The 21934-nt window shown below is 28.7% G+C and overlaps 2 protein-coding genes and 1 long non-coding RNA gene across 6 annotated transcripts in view; 1 reads left to right on the forward strand and 2 right to left on the reverse strand.

Annotated features, from left to right (window-relative positions):
* Positions 1-12065, reverse strand: part of ACC (acetyl-CoA carboxylase) — a 59420-nt gene extending 47355 nt beyond the window's left edge. Inside the window, exons 1-3 of one of the 3 annotated variants that reach the window (XM_074134245.1) lie at positions 11847-12065; positions 7478-7572; positions 5432-5675 (exon numbers count right to left, since the gene is read on the reverse strand). In XM_074134245.1, coding sequence (XP_073990346.1) covers positions 5432-5675; positions 7478-7484 — 251 coding nt within the window. In that variant the 5' untranslated portion in view covers positions 7485-7572; positions 11847-12065. Of the gene's footprint in view, positions 1-5431; positions 5676-6903; positions 7069-7180; positions 7197-7477; positions 7573-11846 lie in introns of those variants that run through there. The other 2 variants (XM_074134243.1, XM_074134246.1) reach the window with 2 other exon arrangements.
* An 857-nt stretch (positions 12066-12922) lies between these two features.
* LOC141457363 (wee1-like protein kinase) lies at positions 12923-21044 on the reverse strand. Of its 2 annotated transcripts, XM_074134261.1 has the most exons (10): positions 20608-21044; positions 20411-20537; positions 20214-20332; positions 19730-19936; positions 19454-19605; positions 18618-18746; positions 18399-18526; positions 18155-18304; positions 16066-16159; positions 12923-15285 (listed from the first exon to the last, which is right to left on the reverse strand). In XM_074134261.1, the coding sequence occupies exons 1-10, from the start codon at positions 21042-21044 to the stop codon at positions 15275-15277; spliced, it is 1554 nt and encodes a 517-aa protein (XP_073990362.1). In that variant the 3' UTR covers positions 12923-15274. The 2 variants fall into 2 exon arrangements, with proteins under 2 accessions (XP_073990362.1, XP_073990361.1); XM_074134260.1 differs by lacking the exon at positions 12923-15285 and having other exon boundaries at positions 15501-16159.
* LOC141457370 (uncharacterized) lies at positions 20709-21149 on the forward strand. The gene is made up of 2 exons (XR_012460354.1): positions 20709-20845; positions 20931-21149. It is a non-coding gene; the product is annotated as an uncharacterized lncRNA (long non-coding RNA).
* Positions 21150-21934: the final 785 nt, after the last annotated feature.

Here is a 21934-nt window from a genome sequence, read left to right on the forward strand (position 1 = left end):
CCCAAAAACCTAACTTCAAAAATTTGTCACGATCACAATACTTCCACTTGCTAAGAGTAATACAAAATAAAACAGAATAATATCAATTATTAATAATATAAAACTCAGCGATCAAAATTCTTGTCCAAAAGCCATAAGAAAGCAACGTCACAGTATTTCATAATGTAGAATTGCCAGTTAATTACCATAGATTTCCCAACAAGCAAATATTAATTATAATTAACCAACTGAATAAGTTGAAGTCAAATATAACAAAAACAAAATATAAGAATAATTGCTGACCATTACGGCAGATTTAAGTAATGATTTTAAAAGAGTAATTATTTATACATTTATTTGAAGGATGCAGAAAGAAGTTAAGGATAAAAAAAAGTTACAACCATTCGGCAGGTCATCCTGGAATTTTAAATTAAAACAGCCGGACGCCCCTTCGCTACCAGGGCTATTAATTTTGAAAACTATTACGACTACCGCTGAGAAATATTTTTAAAATAAAATAAGCTTTATTAAGGGCTTACTGGCAACAAGAAAATTAATCTGACATTTACTAAGTAGACAAATATAACGTGCATTGAGATAAGGTACAATCTGTCGGTATAATCTAGAACTAAAAATCAGTTAAGAAAGTCATTCAGAAAAAATTGGGAGTCCCTAACCCCTCTTAATCTCTCTCTCACACAAGCTCTGCGTTGAGTATGCATGCGCTCGTTGTATGTAGCGAAGGTCAAAATTCATAAACGGGAAGTGCGACATGGAATTTTTGCATCCCATTAATATCTCTTTGTAGACTTCTTTGAGTTCAATTATTACATGAAAATGTCAACATTGCGGAATATTTTTTGAAAGATTTAAGTCCTGCCCTAGAAACATGGAAAAAATTGCTCATGACTTTCCGTTTCTGCAGTTTACGTCACTTATTTTACTAGAAATTAAGCATTTGTATTAAAAATATAGAATAAAAATTTTCGATATTCACTATTAAATGAACCCCCCCACTTCTATCCCACTAAAAACTGCATGGACTTTAAATATTAAATAATTGTAAGAATTATATTGGCTTTTGTCACTTTTGGCATCAAATGATCTTATAATTTAAAATTGAAGGTTTTTCAAAAGATTTGAAAATAAATAACCATTCTTATCATATCAAGAGCTAATGGATTTTTAAAAATCTATCATTTATAAGTAATCTATTGTTTTTTGAACTGATTCATTTTATATAATCTTTTAATGCAAGGAGATAAATATAAAATTATTTTAGTTAACATTTAATCTATCATTTCGTTTTTAAAAATACTTTTTCAATTTTCACTATAAATTGGTAAAATTATTTAATGGCGAAAATTGAAAACTGTGTAATAAAATAATAATCCTCACTTTTTAGAAAAACGTTTAATCCCCGCTTTAAAATATAAATAACACTATTCATTCTGGTGATAATGATTCTACATCAAATTAGTCAAGTCAAGGGCAATAAAACAATATAAAAAGGCTATTATTTTAGCTACAACAAATAAATAAATAAAACATAATTACAGGACAGCAATTATTATCAAGTACAATAAGGCTAAAAATTAAGTAACAACTAACAGTAGATAACATCAAAAGAAGCTAGAAAATTACATCGGTACCATCAAATTGTATTTGAATTAATTTAGTGCTCACGGTTAAACTGGATGGCCAAAACTCCCTAAATTCTACAATAAACAAATACGTTTTGATGTGGGCCATTGATTCATTTTATATAAATAAAATATTTATTTTAATTTTGATTTTTTATTTATTTTTTGTAATAGATAAGGCCGTCGTCCTTCATTCCCAGGCGGAAAACTTTTCATTTCCTACGTAATAGAAAGTAAAAATGAACATCTTTAAAAGATTAGCAAGGACAGCCTAAATATAAAATTCGCCTTGAAAATTTTCGATTACATCGAATACAAATTTTATAATTTTTTTTTTTTTTTTTTTTTTTTTTTTTGTAAATTAAATAGGACAGAGCATTGTAGAATCTGCTTTCCAAACATAAACATAGACATTACTCTACTGAATCGATTTTCCAATTTTTGGGGGTTTTTCGAAGACGGTTACAATTAAGTTGTATATCTGTTTTGCATATTTAGTTCTATAACAATTTTCCAGAAATTTCGATTAAGATCAATTTTGGATTTTTAGATAACCCTCTAAACTACTAATTTTGTGTTAAGTAAAGAATGTGCTCTTATTAGATTTTAACTAATAAACTAATTTCTAAAATGATTTTTTTTTTGAAAATTTTTCTAAAATGATTCATGTAAGTAAACATTTTTCCAGAATTACTCGATTAAGTGCATTCCTGGAAGAATGAGGCTGTAGGATATCCTTCTGAAGTGTCATTTTTAAGATGTCTGACCCTTTTCTTTGCATTAGTGTTTGTACGAATATATAATTGCTTCAAGAAATTGGAAGGTCAGTATCTTAGCATTGCTTATCTAATAATTGACTATTTTTTTATAAAACGTTTTTCTATAGCGTGAATTAGAGTGATCACGTCATTCAAGATAAGATGTATTAACTGAAAGCATGTGATCTGAAGTATTACAAATTCATTAGATACGTACACAAGTAATCAGATAAATAAATAAAAAAATAAATAAAATAAAAGAAGATATCTATTTTGTTTTATTTCAACTAATCGGTCAAATAATTTTAGTGGCAATTAAATAAATAAAAAGCACGCCATATGGTGTGGTGATGTTTTGCGGCATTTAATGGATAATTAATTTATTATTTATAAAAATAGCATCAGTTTATTCATTTTATCTTTTTACCAGAGCAGTAGTCATTTTAGAGTCATCGGAGAAGTTTTTGAAATCAAGAAAGTGTCAAATTTTCGAAATGTAATGTAGGATTGAGGTTCAGCGGGGAAATTACTGGTTTCTGGCAAATGTTCATCTATTTAAATGTGCGCGTTGGTTATATGAGTGGTGAACCTATTTATGTGTGAATGTATGAAAATTATTATAACTTCAAAGGGGATTAATGAATCGCTGAAATCCTATCTTTAAACAAAGTGGCTTGGAAAACTATCCTTCTGTTGTCCTTAAATTTAGTTTAAAAATTCATATTAAGTACTATATTTTGGGTTTTTCGAAGACGGTTACAATTAAGTTGTATATCTGTTTTGCATATTTAGTTCTATAACAATTTTCCAGAAATTTCGATTAAGATCAATTTTGGATTTTTAGATAACCCTCTAAACTACTAATTTTGTGTTAAGTGAAGAATGTGCTCTTATTAGATTTTAACTAATAAATTAATTTCTAAAATCATTTTTTTTTTTGAAAATTTTTCTAAAATGATTCATGTAAGTAAACATTTTTCCAGAATTACTCGATTAAGTGCATTCCTGGAAGAATGAGGCTGTAGGATATCCTTCTGAATGTAACAAACATAACAAATAGACCCTAAGCTTCTCTTAAAATTTTTACATAGACTTTTACAAAATAGTATGAACAGACTAAAAATAATACTTAAAGTACCAGATCAGATGATTGTAATAAAACTTCTCCGATGACTCTAAAATGACTACTGCTCCGGTAAAAAGATAAAATGAATAAACTGATGCTATTTTTATAAATAATAAATTAATTATCCATTAAATGCCGCTGTAGGATGTGATCTTGTTTGGATAGTTCTGTAAGAGAAGAGGTCTTCCCTTCTGAAATGCCATTTTACCTTATTGTATGGTATTATCACTTATGAAATATAAGCGAGTATAACTTGTTTCAAAAAACTACATTTGAATAGAATTCCTTGTTCAGAAGAGAAAAGCTCTTGTCTCCGTCAGACTTAGTACTTCAATAAATTCTTTCTTTAAAGCTGTCACATAATTACAATCCATTTGATGATACATCCTAATTATTAGGTTGGGAACGGTAATCCCAACGAACCAAAAAAACAATTATCACAATTAAATGTTTTTCTAATTCCAAGTAGATGCAAGATTAAGCGAATGCATCCTAAACTTCACAAATTTTTACGATCTAATAAACATATTTTTTTTTTTTATTTAATAAACACAAAAAATAAAATTAAATCGACCAAAATTTCCAACTTGATAAAAATAAAGACATAACTGAAGAAGGAAACCAACGGAATCTACCAACTTTCTAAAACTATGATTTAAAACTACCAATTTGCTGGCGAAAACAACGACTTCCTATCAAGAATAAGTAACAATCAGCACTTTCACTCATCTAATGTTAAAATTTAAACTAAAAAAATAAAGGAACATAACAAATAGCCCCAAAGCTTCTCTTAAAATTTTTACATAGACTTTTACAAAATAGTATGAACAGACTAAAAATAATACTTTAAGTACCAGATCAGATGATTGTATCTAAAGAGTACTTATAAATTTATCTTAGTATTTCATTTAAGCAAATTTTTAGCGATAAAAAAAAGTTATCAACAGTATATTATAAAAACTTGAAATTGCATATTAGGAATTTTTTTTCCTATGGAGACATCAAAAAAATGCGATTCTCAAATTTAAGTAGCACTCAAAATCACAATGAAATGAAATTAATATTACTAATCTCCTATCCATTAAAAAAGAACTTAAGAAATGAATAAATAAATTATTACACAAATAAATAATTATTTAAATTCTATAATTTTTTTTAATAAAATAAATGCAATAATAAATAAATATAATTCAAAAGTACTTGCTGGTAGTTAATGGTCCACATTTTGGGTGTAAATATTTAGGTAAATAAAGTAAACATTAAAAAAAAAAAAAAAAAAAAAAAAAGTCATAAAGTCACCCAGTGATTTATAAAAGTCAATAACAGTAAATGATCAAATTAGCTACTGAGTTATACATAACAATACAACCTGCCAAATGTTACATCATATTTACCAATAAATGAAACATGGCATTCAAATATTGATATTTAACTGCCGCCCCCAAAAAATAAAAATAAAATATAATTGGGGAATGATTAAGGAAATGCATTCGAAAATGTCTTAATGCCTTTCAACACAAGCAGAATATTAAATCACAGAAAAACAGAAAATATTACTCAGTATTGTTTCTGAAAGACGTAAAATATTGAATAAAAGATGGAGTTGTCGTTTAAAGACAGTTTTATGTTCATAAATGATGAGAGTTGCTTTTAATTTACTGTTTGCAATTATAAATTATTGTTTTAATTACTAAAACTACTTATTATTTTGCTATGAATCATAAAGACATGTAATAGTAGGCACAAGTTCAAGTTTTAATCCTCTTAAAACAAAAACTTCTTATTGATAACAAGAACAGTTAAAAGGATTGAATTGGAAAAGCAAAACTAACAAATTCAAGTTCCTAACTGATTAGTATCAGAAGATGTGCTAAAAATAATAAAGGATTAGGCAACGAAAGAAAACAATTTTTTAAACAAATTACCTTAATCTCCTACGCCGATCCGCCAGGCCAAACATGCTGTTATATGAAGAATTGTTATTACACATTCCTGGAGATGGTGGAAACATATCGATGCCTTCTTCATCCTCCGGTTGTAAATCCACATGAATTGAATTTCCGTTCACCACGGGAGAATCGTCACCGACAATGAAGTTTACATTGGGCAAAGTTGTGGCCGCTGGACCATTCGTTCTTCTCTCCATTGTCACGTATGATCTTATTTTACCTGTACATCCATAAACAGAATAATGAATAATGTTTAATAATAATAATTTTTATTAGAAAAAAAATAGCAACCCTTGTAATTTTTAAAATACTGTTTCAAAACAAATACACATTGACCGAATTTTTTTTTTTATTTAAGTCAGTTTTTGAACTGATGAAAGACAACTCAACAAACACAAAAAATATTCAATACCATCACTAACAAACATCACTGATTAAGCCCAATTAGAGCATAGATTTCTTTCTTCTTAAAATGTATTTGGGGACCTGAGTGTACTTGAAATCGTAATTCTCTTCCGTTTTTCAAAAGCGACTTTGTTCGTATTTGCAGACCTAAGTGTGAGCAATGAATATAACTCTAAATAAACAGTCATCTAAGCAGCTTCTAAGTTCTTGAAAACGAGAAAAAGCGCGCTTATTAAAGAGGTTTTCCGGTTGAGTATTTTTCAATGACAATGTTTTACACACCACTGTGGAAATACTCAAATGAAATATAAATTCTAAACTTGCTGAGATTTTTTTGTTTGTTTTTTTTAGTTAAATTTTCTACAGAAATGCACTTTTGAGTTGGGACAGGGGACTCGAATGATGAATTCCCTGTAAAAACTCAATCGAAATTTGACACGATGGGAAACTTCAAAGTGTAAATGAAAGTAAAAAATAATATAATAATAAGATTTTGGAAAACAGTTCAGTTTTGCATCTATTGCCTCTGATAACCAACAAAACTGGGCCCAGCACTATAAAAAAACAAATAATATTAAATCTTTACAAATTTTTGAAGTACCGGAAATTTTTGTAAAGCATTCAGTAATTTCGTCCTTCTAAAATGATGGTTTTTTGATGAAAAAAGTATAATAAATTTTACAATATAATATACATACAATTTTCACTTAATATGTACTAAAATTCTCTTTTGCAATAATGAAAACAAAAAGAGTACTATTGCAAAAGTGAAGATATTTTCTAAAATTCTATTTCTATTTCATAAAGTTTGATCAAAAAATAACAAAACAGAAAATTTACAAGTTTTTCAGCACAATGGCACAATAGAAATAAAATTTTATTGAACAACCAATATAAATGGTGATCCAAAAAACTATAAAGAAAACGTAAAATGTCCTAGTAAAAAATAATTAAAATTATGCATCTAGTAACAGACATTAATTTTAAGATTTCATAACTAAAATTGAGAATAAAATAAAAATTAAATTAGAAAGAAAAAATACCTTCAAGTACAGTCCAAATAGTATTACTAAATCTTTCTATGCGACTGAGATATAAACCTACATTCATGAAAAATTGGAATTGAACATGACATGGAAAAAGTAAAAGAACACAATCACACCAACAGCAGCCCCCTTCTACTTCCAAATGTGACCATCGGCTATCGACTATTATAAAAGAAAAAAAAAAACAATTTACAGAATATATAATTTAATATTCATACAATTATAATACAATGTCCACCGTTAATCAAGGAACTGCAATAATATAAATACCTACCAGGTCGGCATACCCTTTCCTAACAGTCAATTAATTAAATGGTGGTTTATTATTCGTTAATATAATTTTATCTTTCAAAAGTGGGGGATATGGAAATGGTCATATAATTGGGATAAATGGGAATATTATTTGTTCTATTGATTTAAATCCTAAATTAATTAATTAATGATTTAGACATGATTATTTGCCATCTTTGCTAAGATTACATAATCATTAACATCATCCAAACTGAAAACCCCTTTCATAGTAAAGCTGTCATTAAATAAAAAATAAAAATTAATTTAAAAAACAAATTACCTTTCATAAATTATTTCTTTGTAAATTTTTTTTTTTTTGTCCCTTAAGGTTTTTAGAATTGACAGATGTTTTTGAATTGCAAAAGCATAATTGTACTGAAACAAGTAAAAATAATTTACAGATTCACAGTTGTATTCTACAAATTTAAAGCGGTTGTATCTCAGAGCTGGAAGCTCCGGCTTGCAAGTTGCTAGTTCAACATGTTACTGTCTGATTTAATCCCTTTCATAGCAATTTTATAATCATTATTTTATTATGTTATTTTTTACGACGCATCATTTTAGATCATTTGCGTCTAGAATTTTTTTTTCAGTGCACGTCTATCCAGTTTGCGGTCTTCTCTCGTTCCGATAACACTGACCATCAATGGATACTGAGTTTAAAGAAGCTCTAAGGAATTGTAATATTAATATTCTACTAATGAAGATGCTTACAAGTCTGAGACTACTGGCGCCAGTGCCTACCAGTATCCGGATCCTAGGCCCTAGGAAGAGGTCATATAATGAAAACTAATTCAAATCGAACCCAATTGATCTCTGTCTTATTAACTTATCTTCACACTCGATTAGGGCTACTAAAAATAACTGCTCAAACAGAGAATCTCTAACTGGAGCTTGTTCGAAATTGCAGCTAGAACTCTAGGTCTGGTAAATGAAGAAAAAACTTTAATCATAAACTCTTTGGGCTACCATATAGGAAAACCAGATAACTTTATGCGTAAAGATGAACTTTTCAAACCGGTTGGCCTAACTTTCCAATAGTGTAGAAGTTCAGGGTTGTAGGAGCAATCGTGTTAGATGCATATGAATACATGACAGAATTCAGGCTAGTGTGCACGGTGAGTTATCAGTTCGCTTTATCGAAAGCGATGTGATTCAATATATAGTCAGTGGATGATAAGATTATCCTGTAAAAGACTTTTGTTAACTGAACCAGTAGTTTTGAATGCGTGCGAGACCTGAATTCTAAAGAAGCAAATGAGAAATCTTAAGAGTTTGAGGACAAAACTTCTACACAAAAATGTTTGGCTTTAAAATAAAAAAAAAATGAACACTGGCATTCTAGAAAGAATATAGAACTATGAATTCTAGAATTCTGAGATTTGTAAAAAAGCCAGAGCCGGTACTGTCTGAAATACAAGCACAGTTTAGTTAGTCTGAGCATTAGCAAAGAATGAAATAGATCTGAGCTTATTAAACGTAAGCCTAGAGGAAGTTGAGTAACAGCCGAAAAATATGTAAGACCTTTCTCGAGATTAAACAAGGACTTCATTTAGATGGAAGTAGGGAGATAGAAACTCTGCCTAAAATTCGAATTGGCTTTCAGTCATGAAAGAGTTCATTTTAAACTGAGGTGCCCAGGTATAGATAGATATTTAAAATGAAAATCCAGCACTTCGCTAGCCAGAGCCAATTCGGCAACTACTGGTAAAACAAACTAACCTTCACCGGATCGTGAATGGAGGACGCTCATAGGAATAGAAATTTAAGGGCCAGCAATTGTTTTTTTTTTTTAACTTTTTGGGGTCACTGAGCTCCTCCATGCCTCAGTGTCTCTCATACTCTTTCTCACTCACACACTGTATGCATTATAAAGTCATGTTTGGAGAAAGCTAAGTTATGATTCCATTCTTCACAAAAGAACTAATTTTCATCAATATTTCACTCAATTAAAACAAAAAAAAACAATCGTGCAAAAATGCCTAATAAATATCACCTCAATTTTTTTTTTTTTTTAATCAGTTATTTAGTTATAATCAACGCATTATAAGCAACAAGGATAACAATAAGCAACATATCACACATATCAGAGTGGAGAGGTTACCCAGCGGTAACACTCCAATAACATTTTACATTCTACTGACTCTCTTCATCAGAGAGGAGATCGCGAGGCCACACTGTCTTTTAAGACGTCTAGAAGTGTTGTCTGGAAATGTTCTGGAAGATAGATGTTGTACAAGTGTATCGTGTATTTGCTTGTCACTTGTGTGACGATAGGAATGTTCAAGTCTGTGTGAATGGTTTGATTGGTGACGTAGAAAGGAGCGTTTACTATAGAGCGAAGAATTTTAGACTGCAAGGACTGGATCCTTAGCAGATTTGAGCGTTTAGTTGAACCCCACAGTTCGATGCCATAAGCCCAGTCTGGCTTTAATATACCTCAATTTAAATTTACATTTTGATGATTATAGTAACTTTAGTTACCAAAAATATTTCAAAATACCTCCACAATATTTCTTTAATTGGAATGATCATCAAAATTCATAATTTAAGGCACTGACATCCAGAGCTATCTGATCATTATCATAAGTTCGTTTCCAACAGTATTAGTAACTTTAAAAATTTAAATAACTAACAGTTGCAAATAAATAAATAAATACAAACATATAGAATATTGCATTAAAAATAGAATATTTCATAGAATGTTGTAATCGACTTGGGAACAATTCATAAACTTTCCCCTAGCTTCTTACAAAATAATTCCTATATTTAAGAACTATTTTTATCAAACTGTTTACTATCATTTATGTTCAAAACCAAACGGTTTAAATTATAAAAATACGTTCATCATTTTTGAAAATATGTAATCATTTTTGCGTGCTTTATAAATGAATATTTACTTTCTAACGAATTAAAAAAGCACTTGCTTCTTAAATAAAATGTACATCTTTAAATGAAATTAATTTAATTTTACACATTTGTTTTTTAACTAATTTTAAACGATTCTGAACCTACCCCTCTAGGATAAAAATAAATTAAATAAAACAAAAACTTAATTAATAAAGGTAAAACTGTTCCATTAAAAGAAAAAGAAAAATTAATTTATGTAAATACTAAAACTTGCTATGATTCAAAGGTATAAAAAAAAAGAAGGGCTAATGAAGCTTATTACGAAATAAAAACTGACCAGCCAATATTTGGCCTACTGAAAGTTTAAAAATTTCTAAATAATTGTAAACTCAGTTATTTAATCTATTTTTACAACTGAATATTGAATTGAACATTTCTTTTTATTTCTTGACGCCGAAAATAATATTCATGCATATTTGAAAGGTACAGTGCACTTAAATATTGACAATTTAAAAAGCCGCAGTTTTTATGAAGATATTTTTATACAATTAAAGCAAATACTGAAGATATTGACCTATTTCTAAATAAAGTTACTCGTAGTTTTTGAACATGAACTAAATAAAAGAAAAAATTAACTGCTTATAAACTACAAAAAAAATGAATCCTAACCATTGATGTTTTGGTATAAAATAGAAAGGAAAAGATTATTTTAGTTTTTGCAAGAAATGGTGAAAGCATGAAATAGACATAACAGATTAATGATGAAAGAAGGAAGAGGCAGTTATTTTCAAAAACTGCGATTCGAGAAAATGATGTTATTAAATGCATTCGGATAAAATAAGCAACATTAAGGCATTTACATCATCAACTTTTGAACCTCTAGAATCATGTTCATTAAAATAGTATACTGGCTAAGTTATTACACATTAAAGAAAGTTCGAACAAAATAAAAGTAATATATAATAAATGACCTTTACCCTAATCAGAAAGCTGTAACTATCAAATAAACACAATTTAGCAGCCGAATTTGGATATCTTAAATGTAACTATACAAATAAAGTATTTTTATTAATCAATTAATTACAAGATTATTTTTAAAAAGTCTACTGAACCAGCACTTTTGCGTTGTTGTTTAAAACATTCAAGTAAAAGGAGCATTGAAGATGCGAAAATCAACATTTAATCAAACAAATTACAGAAACCTTTTAACGAACGTGAATAAACAAGTCATTCCAAAAAAAGAATAATTTCTAAGTTAACTTATCAATTAGCAATGCAAGAATTATGTTTGTTATAAGAAATCAAATATTTAATACGGACGAAAAACGAAATAGTATTCAAAATTACTTGGAGAGTGCCCTGGTGCTCATAACTTATTTTACTGAACAATGAAAGTATAAAATGAATCAACCAATAATATTCATTTATACTTTATCTCTGAGCATTTACTTCTAACCAAATAATGTATTTATTAAAATTACCTCATTTTTATTTGGTTTTAATGATATTGCAACAAGTTGATTTTAAGAAATTATGAAAGTATGGTGAAACCTTTTTGTAATTAAAGAATTAAAAATCACTTTAAATGTAGCGGGGTTAGTTCACAAGTCGCCATGCGTTCATGCTATTGGTGGAACTCAAATCAGGAGATTCTCCAAAGAAATTGATTGGCTGAACATTTTTATTATAAACAAACACATCAATAACATTTGAATTAGTAGATTAATATCATTATCCATGTAAACGGTTCTCTAATAAGTTATAAATAAATAAAAAATAAAACAGTTCTTTTTACTAACCAGATTCCGAAAATTTTTAAATCCTGATTAAGGTTTACATGGCGCACAAATTTGTTGTCTTACTTCCCAGGAAAGAATCGTTCGCAGTTGGATCAACATTCTAATTCTAGAGCATAATAAGAGTTAAAAACATCTTTTAGTACTTCACTAACGTCAACAGTTATAAACACACTTGACATAACATCTTTTAACTTTAAACCTAGAAACTCGCAAGGAAGGTTCGTCCACTGTTACAATGAGTTATTTAATTAAAAGTAAAAATTTTTAATTTACAATACATAATTAAAATGAAATAAAAATTTATAGTAGTAAATAATTAGTCAATTTGTAATTGTAATAATAAATTATAAAATTAAAATACTTAATAGAATCAGCCAGTTAAGTGGCGGGAATATTCAATTTGCAATTAATAAAACAATAAATAGAAATTGATTTTATTAGATTGATTAGTTTTTTAATGTTAAAATCCTTTAAACCCTTATTTCATTAAGCAGATAAGGAAAATCCCAAATCGAATCAACCACTTTAATGGCATCAGTTTAAAATGATTTTTTTTTTTTTTAAGCAATGGATTTAATAATTTTATTGTGTGTGTATTGTTTTTTAAATATATATTTAAAACAAAAAACTTCTAGTTATAAGGGCTTTCCACGTTTATTATTCGAACTCAGCTATCCAAAAAATAAATTTGTAATATTTGTTTACCTTAATGTTTTTTATGGTTTAAGTAAAATAAAATTACATTTGAAATTCTCTTTCTGGAAAATTTAACATTCCACATCCACAAAATAACCCATAAATGTTTCCCTCTTACCGTTGTTGTGTACATCACTTATCTATTATAACGTACTGTACCAATTAACACTTTCATAAGATATTTTTATTCTTATTTATTCTTCTTTTAATTCTTGGTATGGCTTTTTTTTGAGATGTTTATTTCTAGATAATAACCTTCTAGAAGGGTCAAAACTTTATGGCATCACTTTAAAATAATTGTGTTATTTTATTAGAAAACACAAAAGTTTTACATTAATTTTAGTATATTACTGTTTTAGGGTTTATTTATTCAATAAACAAACTCTTAAAAATTGTTTATTACATAAAAAAAATATAATCCAGTTAAAACACATTTTAGAGCAGAAACTTTATATTCCAGGAAAAGCTATTTTCCAAATTTTAAAATAATCTTTTATCAATATACCTTTTTAATTTTATATTAGATATTAATCTGAACGCTACATCAAATGATCAGAATATATTTAATATTAATGTTTACATTTAACGAATCCATAAACCAGAAAAGTACACTATTCTTCCCCGTTAGCGAATCATAAAAGAATGTTTATTAAAGACAAAACATCAGAAAGTAATCAAACTGATACTTAATTAGAATAAATGACTTTTACCTTTGTTTCTGATTCTGATGGTTTAAGACTTTAATCAATGCTCTGGGTTTATTTACGTTCACATAGAAATTACGACATCTACTTTTTCTAAAATGTCAGCCATCTAATTGATTATAACAATAATTAGAAACTACAGAAACAGGAAATCAAAGTTTCTACGCAAAACTTTTAAAACAGAGTTTTAATATCCAGAGAAAGGATAAAATCAAGCAAAAGAAGCCTAGGCAGAATGGATATCCATATAATCACAATAAAATGTTCATAACAAATAATGCCATAAAAAACCAAATCTTTTCCTTTACAATCACATGGCTATTATACACAAATTAGACATTACATAACATTTTTAGTTTTATCGAATAGTTAGGAACACCTTAAATTAACAACTCTTTTTAAAGAAAGCGACGGAAGGCACGCATTCCTTCTAAATTGAAATTCAAACGAAAGTGCATATTAAAGGTTGTAATTTTATAAAGAGAACTGTAAGAAACGGTTATTGTATTTATTTAAAAAAATCATTGCAAACAGCGAAAACCGTTTAGTATAATCGCAATTGCGGCCAATTCCTTCCCTTCCCCCTATAAAAACTGTATCTGTGCTATACATTCTTTATACTTTTGATCACTTAATATTGAATAGACGTTAAAAACTGCCTATAAAGAAATAGTACCTTTTAAAAAAAGGCATACGTCAACTGCCCCAAGAACCCCTACAAAAACATTTTTTCTTGAAAATATTTCGAACAGAAAATCATAGAAATAGGTAACATCCTGGAAAAGAACTTTTTCTTAAAATCCTGCATATTGTTTAATTTTTTATCGGTATTCTTTCACTTTTCCATGCAGGATTTCTTGAAAGCTCACTGACAGAGAATTAAGCACAGTGTTATGCAATTAATGTTTTGAGTGTGGATTATGACAATAAAATACAATTTGGTAATTACCCTGAAGATGATCAATGACCAAAACATGAAGCAGGGTAAATACAAAAAGACTTCCAACAGTAAGTGTAAGAACTTGTAATGTCGTAAAAGATGAATTCATAGATATATGATTAAACGGAAAAAAGAAGCAATTCTCTCTATCAATTACATCTCTACATTACTAACTACACGATACTGTAAACAAAACTTTTCGATGAAATGAGTAATTATATAATTACATATACATAATTAAATGCGTAATTATTTACAAATTCAAAGATCTTCGAAGTCAATTTGCTACACAATAAAAAAAACAAAAAGACAGATGAAAGAACACACAATTTGTTTAATAAACAAACATTTTTTAGAGCTCAAAGGAACCTTAAAATCTGTGTGTTCAGGGGCGGGGAAAATAGACAAATTGTAACGATTACTTTTAACAGTACGAATTTTTTTAGAAAAAGAATACATTTAATGGCAATTGAAACTTCTTTTTCACCATCAAATAATCGCTAAGAAACAAATTCCTTAAAGTAAAAATAATTTTTGAAATCAACTGATGATATCACAATATTATCGCAGTAATAATAATTACCACAGAAGAATGACATTTATTTACAAAGAAAAGAAAAAAAAAACTGGGCCTTTTAAGAAAAAATGGTTAGTAATGCAATCGTAACGTTTTCTAATGCAGTAGTTTAAAAAGAGAGTCATAAAGTCCTTTTCTGGGTTGTAAATTTCTAATGCCAAAACAAACCTACCATGGCGCGGATACATTGCTGCCTTACAGCCTTGCAATTTATGTCCAAAAAAAACGTTATTGTAGTTTATTATTTAAATAATAATTTTTAAAAATATCTCAAAAATATAATATATATATATTCAAAACTAGTTTAACGTTTTTAAAAAAGATTACAGAATAACTGATGTATACAATGAGACACTGGGTAGCTTCAATAAAGTAGTAAAAAAAAGTAGTAGCTTCATAATGTTATAAATGGCAAGAATACATTATTAAATCTTAAGTTTCATAATATATGATATATATATATTTTTTTTTTTGAAGATTTAAATGAAAGCTGCGACATTTTACAAGTAACTTAATTCGGTCCTAAAACAAAATATAGGAATACAAGTTTTAGAAAATAAAAATATAAATATATAATGTACAGTAAAAATTGATGTTTATTTTAGTTTTTGTTTAGTAATTATCTTCAAAATTAAGTCTCAAGATTATTTTTAACAGATTTCTTCATTTTATAAAAACATAAACTAAAATAATTATAAAAATATTTAAAAAAGAAAATAAAGACGAGATTAAGTCAAATTACAATTTACAATATGTTATATAAAAACTATAGAACTATATAGTAATAGGAAGCATACTTATCTGAAATAAACTCTACAGATCAATTTTTTCTCAAATAAAATTTTTTAAGTAGATAATATAGTTACAAGAATATAATAATGTTTTAAAAATATAATTAAGTTTCAACTGGAATGTTACAATTAATTTTATTAAAAAAGTGGTATAAACATACGAGTAAATATTCATTGTTAAGATGAATCAATAGGGAAAAAAAGTAAAGAAAGAAAAAGTCACAACAACTCTTAGGAAAATAAGACCAGTCTTTTTTTAAATGTTTAGTGAGTAAATAAAAAGTAACAATACAAGCAATTATTAGGATTTTGTAATATTTAAAATAAATTATAACTTTACAATTGTTATACGGTAAAAAAAATTTCAAGGTTTTCTTTTAAGCTTATTTTTAACATTTTAAGGGAGCATTATTACCTAACCAGTTAAAGCAAATAAACTCAAAAATAATAGAATGTAATAGAAAATAATTTCAAAATGTAGTATTGCTGTGAGACCTTTTTGATTTCTTACCAACAAGTCGTTCACCTTTATTATTATTTAATGGTGTTAACTGTCTTTTATTGTCAGTCTGCGATCTTAACACTTTTACACATTTCAGTACATCCTGTGGGAAGAAAAATCTCATTATAGCTAACAAATATGATAAATGATGAAAAGTTAAAGTGCAAATGTTGATATAAGTTAAATAATTAGTAGGTAAAATAAAACCTCAGAATTATAAATGATATATTCTTTTTTTAGATTTAGGTTATTTTTGCACATATACTACACTGCACATTTCCAATTGTTAGTATTGTTACATTATTATGGGGGCTATCTAGGCGAAATACCCTAAGCGTTGTTTATAAAGAGCACAGAATTATTTTTAAAAATTTACCTTTCAGTTTTCAAGAAAATTTTTGAAAAAGAGAAAATGCTTGAAACATTTAAGTGTGCCACTATGTAACTTTTACAAAAAATTGTAGTACTAAGGAGATGAGTAATTATCATGGTAGTACCTTTTCATGTAGACTAACTAACATAGCTAAGCGGATAAATACGGTATAATTGGTGTATATCAGGCGTGATTTAGTAAGAGCTAGTCAATCATTTACAACATAATGATTTTAATGAGGATAATTTAGATCAAGTTGAGTAGGAAGAGAGGTAAAATGTTTGACTTTTTTATAGATCTATCTGCAGTCATTATCACATTAACCGCTACGCGCTCTTCTACTATCTTCGGAGATTAGCGCTTCTAGTAAAGTTATCAATATAATAAACAATAGTTACTCTGATACCTAGCTTAATGTCATAAAGGTCTGAGGAATTATACACTGTCACTATTAGTATGTGGATGAGGTAGTTTTGATCACCCGATTCTCGTAGGACCTAATCTAAGAAGTTCCTTTGAATTTTATAGAGAGCAAAGCAATTATATTATAAATGGGAGTTGCGTAGCTAAATTTCAGAGACAACAAAATATCAAAAACTGGAGGTAAATGTTTACTGAGTGGATTTCTCAAATTCCTACGATTTTTTTTTAAAATGCCTTCTTTAATTTCTTCTTCCCAAACAATGTTATAACTTGAATAATTTTCAGGGCAAATTCGTTTTGGCCATTGTGAAGTATAATTTAAAATGTTATTAATTACATGTCAACAACTCAAAACTTTTAATTTGGAGGAAAACTAGACATTAAATTAATTTTAACCGAATTGGTAGTCTACCACTAATATTTTTATTTAAAACAACTAAAAGTTTCCCACGCGGAGGTCCCGGGTTCGAATCCAGCAGCTGACCCTTAGATTTTCTCTTCCTAGGAGCTTCTTACAGCTCACTGTACGGTGATGGACAGTGTTGTCTATAACGAGAGAACACTGTCCGGAGGCCGGCAGTGCACTGGAAAAAGCTCCGGGCGCTAATGACCTCAGCTGTTGATGCGCAAAAAAAAAAAAAAAAAAAAGCTTAACTCGCAGAATCTCAAATGTTATTTTTAAATTAATCAAACTTATTTAATGAAATACGATTCAAAAAGTTAACAGCCTTATTTACTCACGTTCATGGTTTTTTTCGGAAGGCCACAAGTAACCACCTACGCCAAAGTACCGAAGCATCTGCAATTATGGTATTTGAAGTATGATTTTAAAGAATAATGAAACCAGAATTTAATGTAGATTGTGTAATAAATTTCATCTATTAGTCACGAGAAGTGGTACAAGAAATAATAAAGAAATGACCGGGAGGAAAATATAACTACTCCTAAACAAAGATTCCCGAAGAACTTTAAGTTTCGTCCGACTCAGGTAAATTTAAAAAAGTTTTTCGAATAATAACTGAAATGGGCAATATTCTTTCTTCCCATTAAAAAGATTACTGTTTTTGCGCTCTTATTTTTTTTATAAATAAGATGAATATTTGACGAATGTAAACTGGTGAACTGAAGTTCCGTTAAATATTCATCTAACGTACATTGACTGAGTTCGTAGTTTGACTCCCCAACTGTCAAAAACGGTTAGAAAATGGACCACGTACTTACACTCGTTCACTCTTATTTCAATTAAATTTATTTATCATTTATAATTTAAATTTTCCACCCTGAAAAAAACTTTGAAATTACCTGCAACTGTTGTTCTAGTAACTGTATTTTTTGTTTAGCTGCTTTCAACTCGTGTTTATCCTTAACAGTTTTATAAATGGGTGAAAACAATGTTTGATATAGTAATTCACTAGCGGATGGCCTCATGTCTGGATTAGGATGAATCATTCGCTGTAATGAAAGCCAGTATACCAATAAATAAGGTGAACTTAGAATTTCTGAGTCAAAAACAAACAAAAAAACTTTTCATTTAAAAGTAGCATACCTTAATAAGATTATTAAATTCATTGCTCAAATGAGGAAAATGTTCAATTTTTCCTTCCCTGATATTGTGCCATTCTTCACCATTTTTTGGAAGAGGGCCTCCACCAGCGGCTTCATAAAGTGTCAATCCTTTAATGAAGAGAGAGAAAAATGAGTGATCTTTCATAATAAACATAATAAGCATCAAATTAAGAAAGAAAAAATATCCTTTAAAACTCACCAAGAGCAAAAATGTCGACTTTTGTTAAATTGGAGTAATCATCATTTAATATTTCTTTTGGTAAATATCGACAATCTCCTTCTTCTACGTCCACTACTTCATTCAAATTTGTTACATGCCCCAAATCACCTATACACATTTTTGAAGTTTATAAACAATAACCACAGCAACTAAAGATTAGATTACATTTTATAGAAAGTGACTGTAGAACGAACTCTTCTGCAACCTAGATCATTTATTGTGACATCCTTACGTATCAGGTTTTTTCATAGGATTATACGGGTAAAGTAGACAGTTTATTAGTGTAAGTGCGTGTGTCTTGATTTTAAAACCCAAGTAGATGAACCCAACAAACTACCTTTAAAGGCTCTATGTGTGAGTGTTAGAGATATTTGGATTTTTAACTGATGTCTCAGTTATTCTTCATACCTATCTAGAGAATTTCAATTTTTTTTTTAAGTTTCGGCCACACCATATTGGAATAAACTACAGAAATAACAGGGAACCATTTCTTAATACAACATCTTAGAAAAGTTTATAGGAATTTATCGTGTTTAAAAAATAAGGCTATCATTAAAACCCAAGAATGAATCACCAAGTAATATCAATTATTCAGATCAAATAATTATTATTCGGCAAAAATCACTAGAATATAGAATCGTTCAACACAACACTGACACAATTCACAAGCTGAGGGAATACAAAAAAAAAAGAGTTGACTTCTTCCATGCACAGAAACTTGATTTTACTCATACATTTTAATTTATTTCATTGAACAAGAACTAACAGTCGAACTAATTAAAAATATGTGATATTTTAAAAAATAATTTGCCCACCTATTTTATAAACAGTTTCTTCAATAGCGTCATCATCATCACAAAAATCATCTGTATCAAAAGATGACTTATACACAATCTTTGGACCTTTAGTAATCAATATATTGCCAGGTTTGATATCCATATGTGCTAATTGCTTAGAGTGAATATACCTTAAATCCAAATGATATTAAAATTGACATAACGGATTTATTTTCAAATAAAAATGAAATGCAAATTGTGTAATACAGAAATATTTTTGACATAAATAATGTTTAATAATCCAAAAAAATTTACCTAAGACCTTGCGCAATATGTTCTAAAATTTTTCTCAGTTGTTTTTCATCCATATTTCCAGTTTTTATTGCATCTTCGAGGCTTCCACCATTGCAGTATTCATTTTGCATATAGACATATTCGTTTTCCATCCAACTTGAATAATTACGAACAATATTTGGGTGCTCCAAAACACCATGCGCGTATATCTCATTGTGGGCTACTCGTCTGTACGAAACAAAACAAAAAATAAAAATAAGTAAAACTTGACTGACAAGGAAGAGATGTACTTCTAAATAGTACAGTGTAATCTCTTTTTTTATAATTTTAAATCACGTTATAAATGTAAAAGTGCAAAAAGTCAGACTTCAGGTTAGCGGCTAATATACGAGTAAATCATTGTCGCCGAATACAATCTTCCTCTAAAAAATTTTAATCAATAGAAAGATCTTCGTGTGTAAATAGGGGGTAATGAATTAACAAAAGAGAAATAAACTCATCTTACTCGTTTTGAATAGGTTTCTTGCCCCTTTTCACAGCGTACTCTACGCCATTTAGCCTATTAATGCACTTATAAACACAACCATGTACACCAGATCCTATTTCTTTTATCTCCAGAAATTCCTGAAACATACATATTTATGCTTTTTTCATAAGCATTATAATTTTAAAGTGTTTTCACCAATTTAAATTGTTCCTTACGTCATGATAGCGTGGCATATTAAAATCCGAAAGCCTCGGCCTCTTAATATCCTGAGATTGTTCCAAATCACTACATCCATCATCCAAATTATCATCGGAATCAAAAGTAAAACTTTTATGTGAAGGCCTACATAAATTAGAAATGAGTCAGTACTACTTATTTAACAATACATAATTAAAAATGAATTAATTCTAACCTCTTTTTGCTACTTTTTGTCCTTTCAGAAAATGACAGAGACCGTCCTTTAGGTGTAAATGGGTTAACAAACGCTGTGGGAGATGAAAATGAACAGCTAAGACTTAATCTTTCCTTAACATCAGACTGGCTAGTATGTCCTAAACGGGACCTAAATGGTAAAATCCGATGACCATGTGGGGACAACGTAGGTGTGGATGTGAAGGGCTGATCAAATCTGGACTTCAGAAATGACTTAGGTGATTCAATAATTTTCATAGATCTAATTTTCCTATACGGAGGACTCTGTGCAGACATTAATTCTAATGCTTTACTTTGTCTCAGTGATTCATCCATCGGTGGTGTTACTGGTCTAGCAATTTCACCTTCTGGAGATGTACGTGAGAAAACCGGCGGTCTTCTTATTATTAACTCTTCGCCATCTTCAAAGATATCCATGCTTCGATTTTTTTTGTATCTACACTGTAACTCACTAAAACTTTACACATTAACACAATTTTATTCACACAAGCACCAAACTAAAATATAGCCATTATTAGAAAACTAACATGGTGGAATTGGCGCGAATAAATATTTCCGGACAGATGTTCAACAACAATACTACCAACACCAACTTTCAAGGAAGGTTACAAACCCTTTTGTTAGCTTCTCCTTAATTTGTACCTTTTTTTATGAAAATAAAAAATTATGCGACAGAATTGTATCGTGAGATTTATTAGATAAAAAGTAGTAAAGGAAATTATATAGCTATAGTAGGAAATTAGACTTTCTGTGCACTTTTCAATTACTCAAATAAGTAAATAAAAACAGTTAAACCTATCAATTCTACTGCTTTGCATGAACTTACAAAGTTTTCAATCTTTATTCAAAAATTAACAAAAGTGAAATTTCTCTTTAACGTTTTGCGAGTAGCGGTAAGTGTATAATTAACAAATGAACACATGAAAATTTTAAGAAACACCAATTTATTTTAATGAACTGTTTAGGAAAGGTTGAATAAATAAAAAAATCCTTAATGAGAAATTGCAAAGGAAAACTTAAGACTATCATTAAATTGAGCTCAAGTGCATTAAAAAAATAACCGACTTCAACTAAAAATTACTAAACTTGGTAAACTTTTAGATTAGTAAACTATGCCTTTTAATGTTGACAACGTTTAGCATTACTGGGAAAATTCTAGTCTGAAAAACATCAGTTGACAAGGAATTAAAATTAACTGAATGTTTTTTCTTTAAATTCGATCCAAATTCATCAAGGAATTACTGAATGGATTTTTCACTTTTTAAAAATTCTTTTTTACGTGCTCGATGTGCGTTTTTATTTCTAAA

This window comes from Rhodnius prolixus, unplaced genomic scaffold (genome assembly GCF_049639745.1).
Source record: "Rhodnius prolixus isolate KJV_2025 unplaced genomic scaffold, Rpr scaffold_10, whole genome shotgun sequence".
NCBI lineage: Eukaryota > Metazoa > Arthropoda > Insecta > Hemiptera > Reduviidae > Rhodnius > Rhodnius prolixus.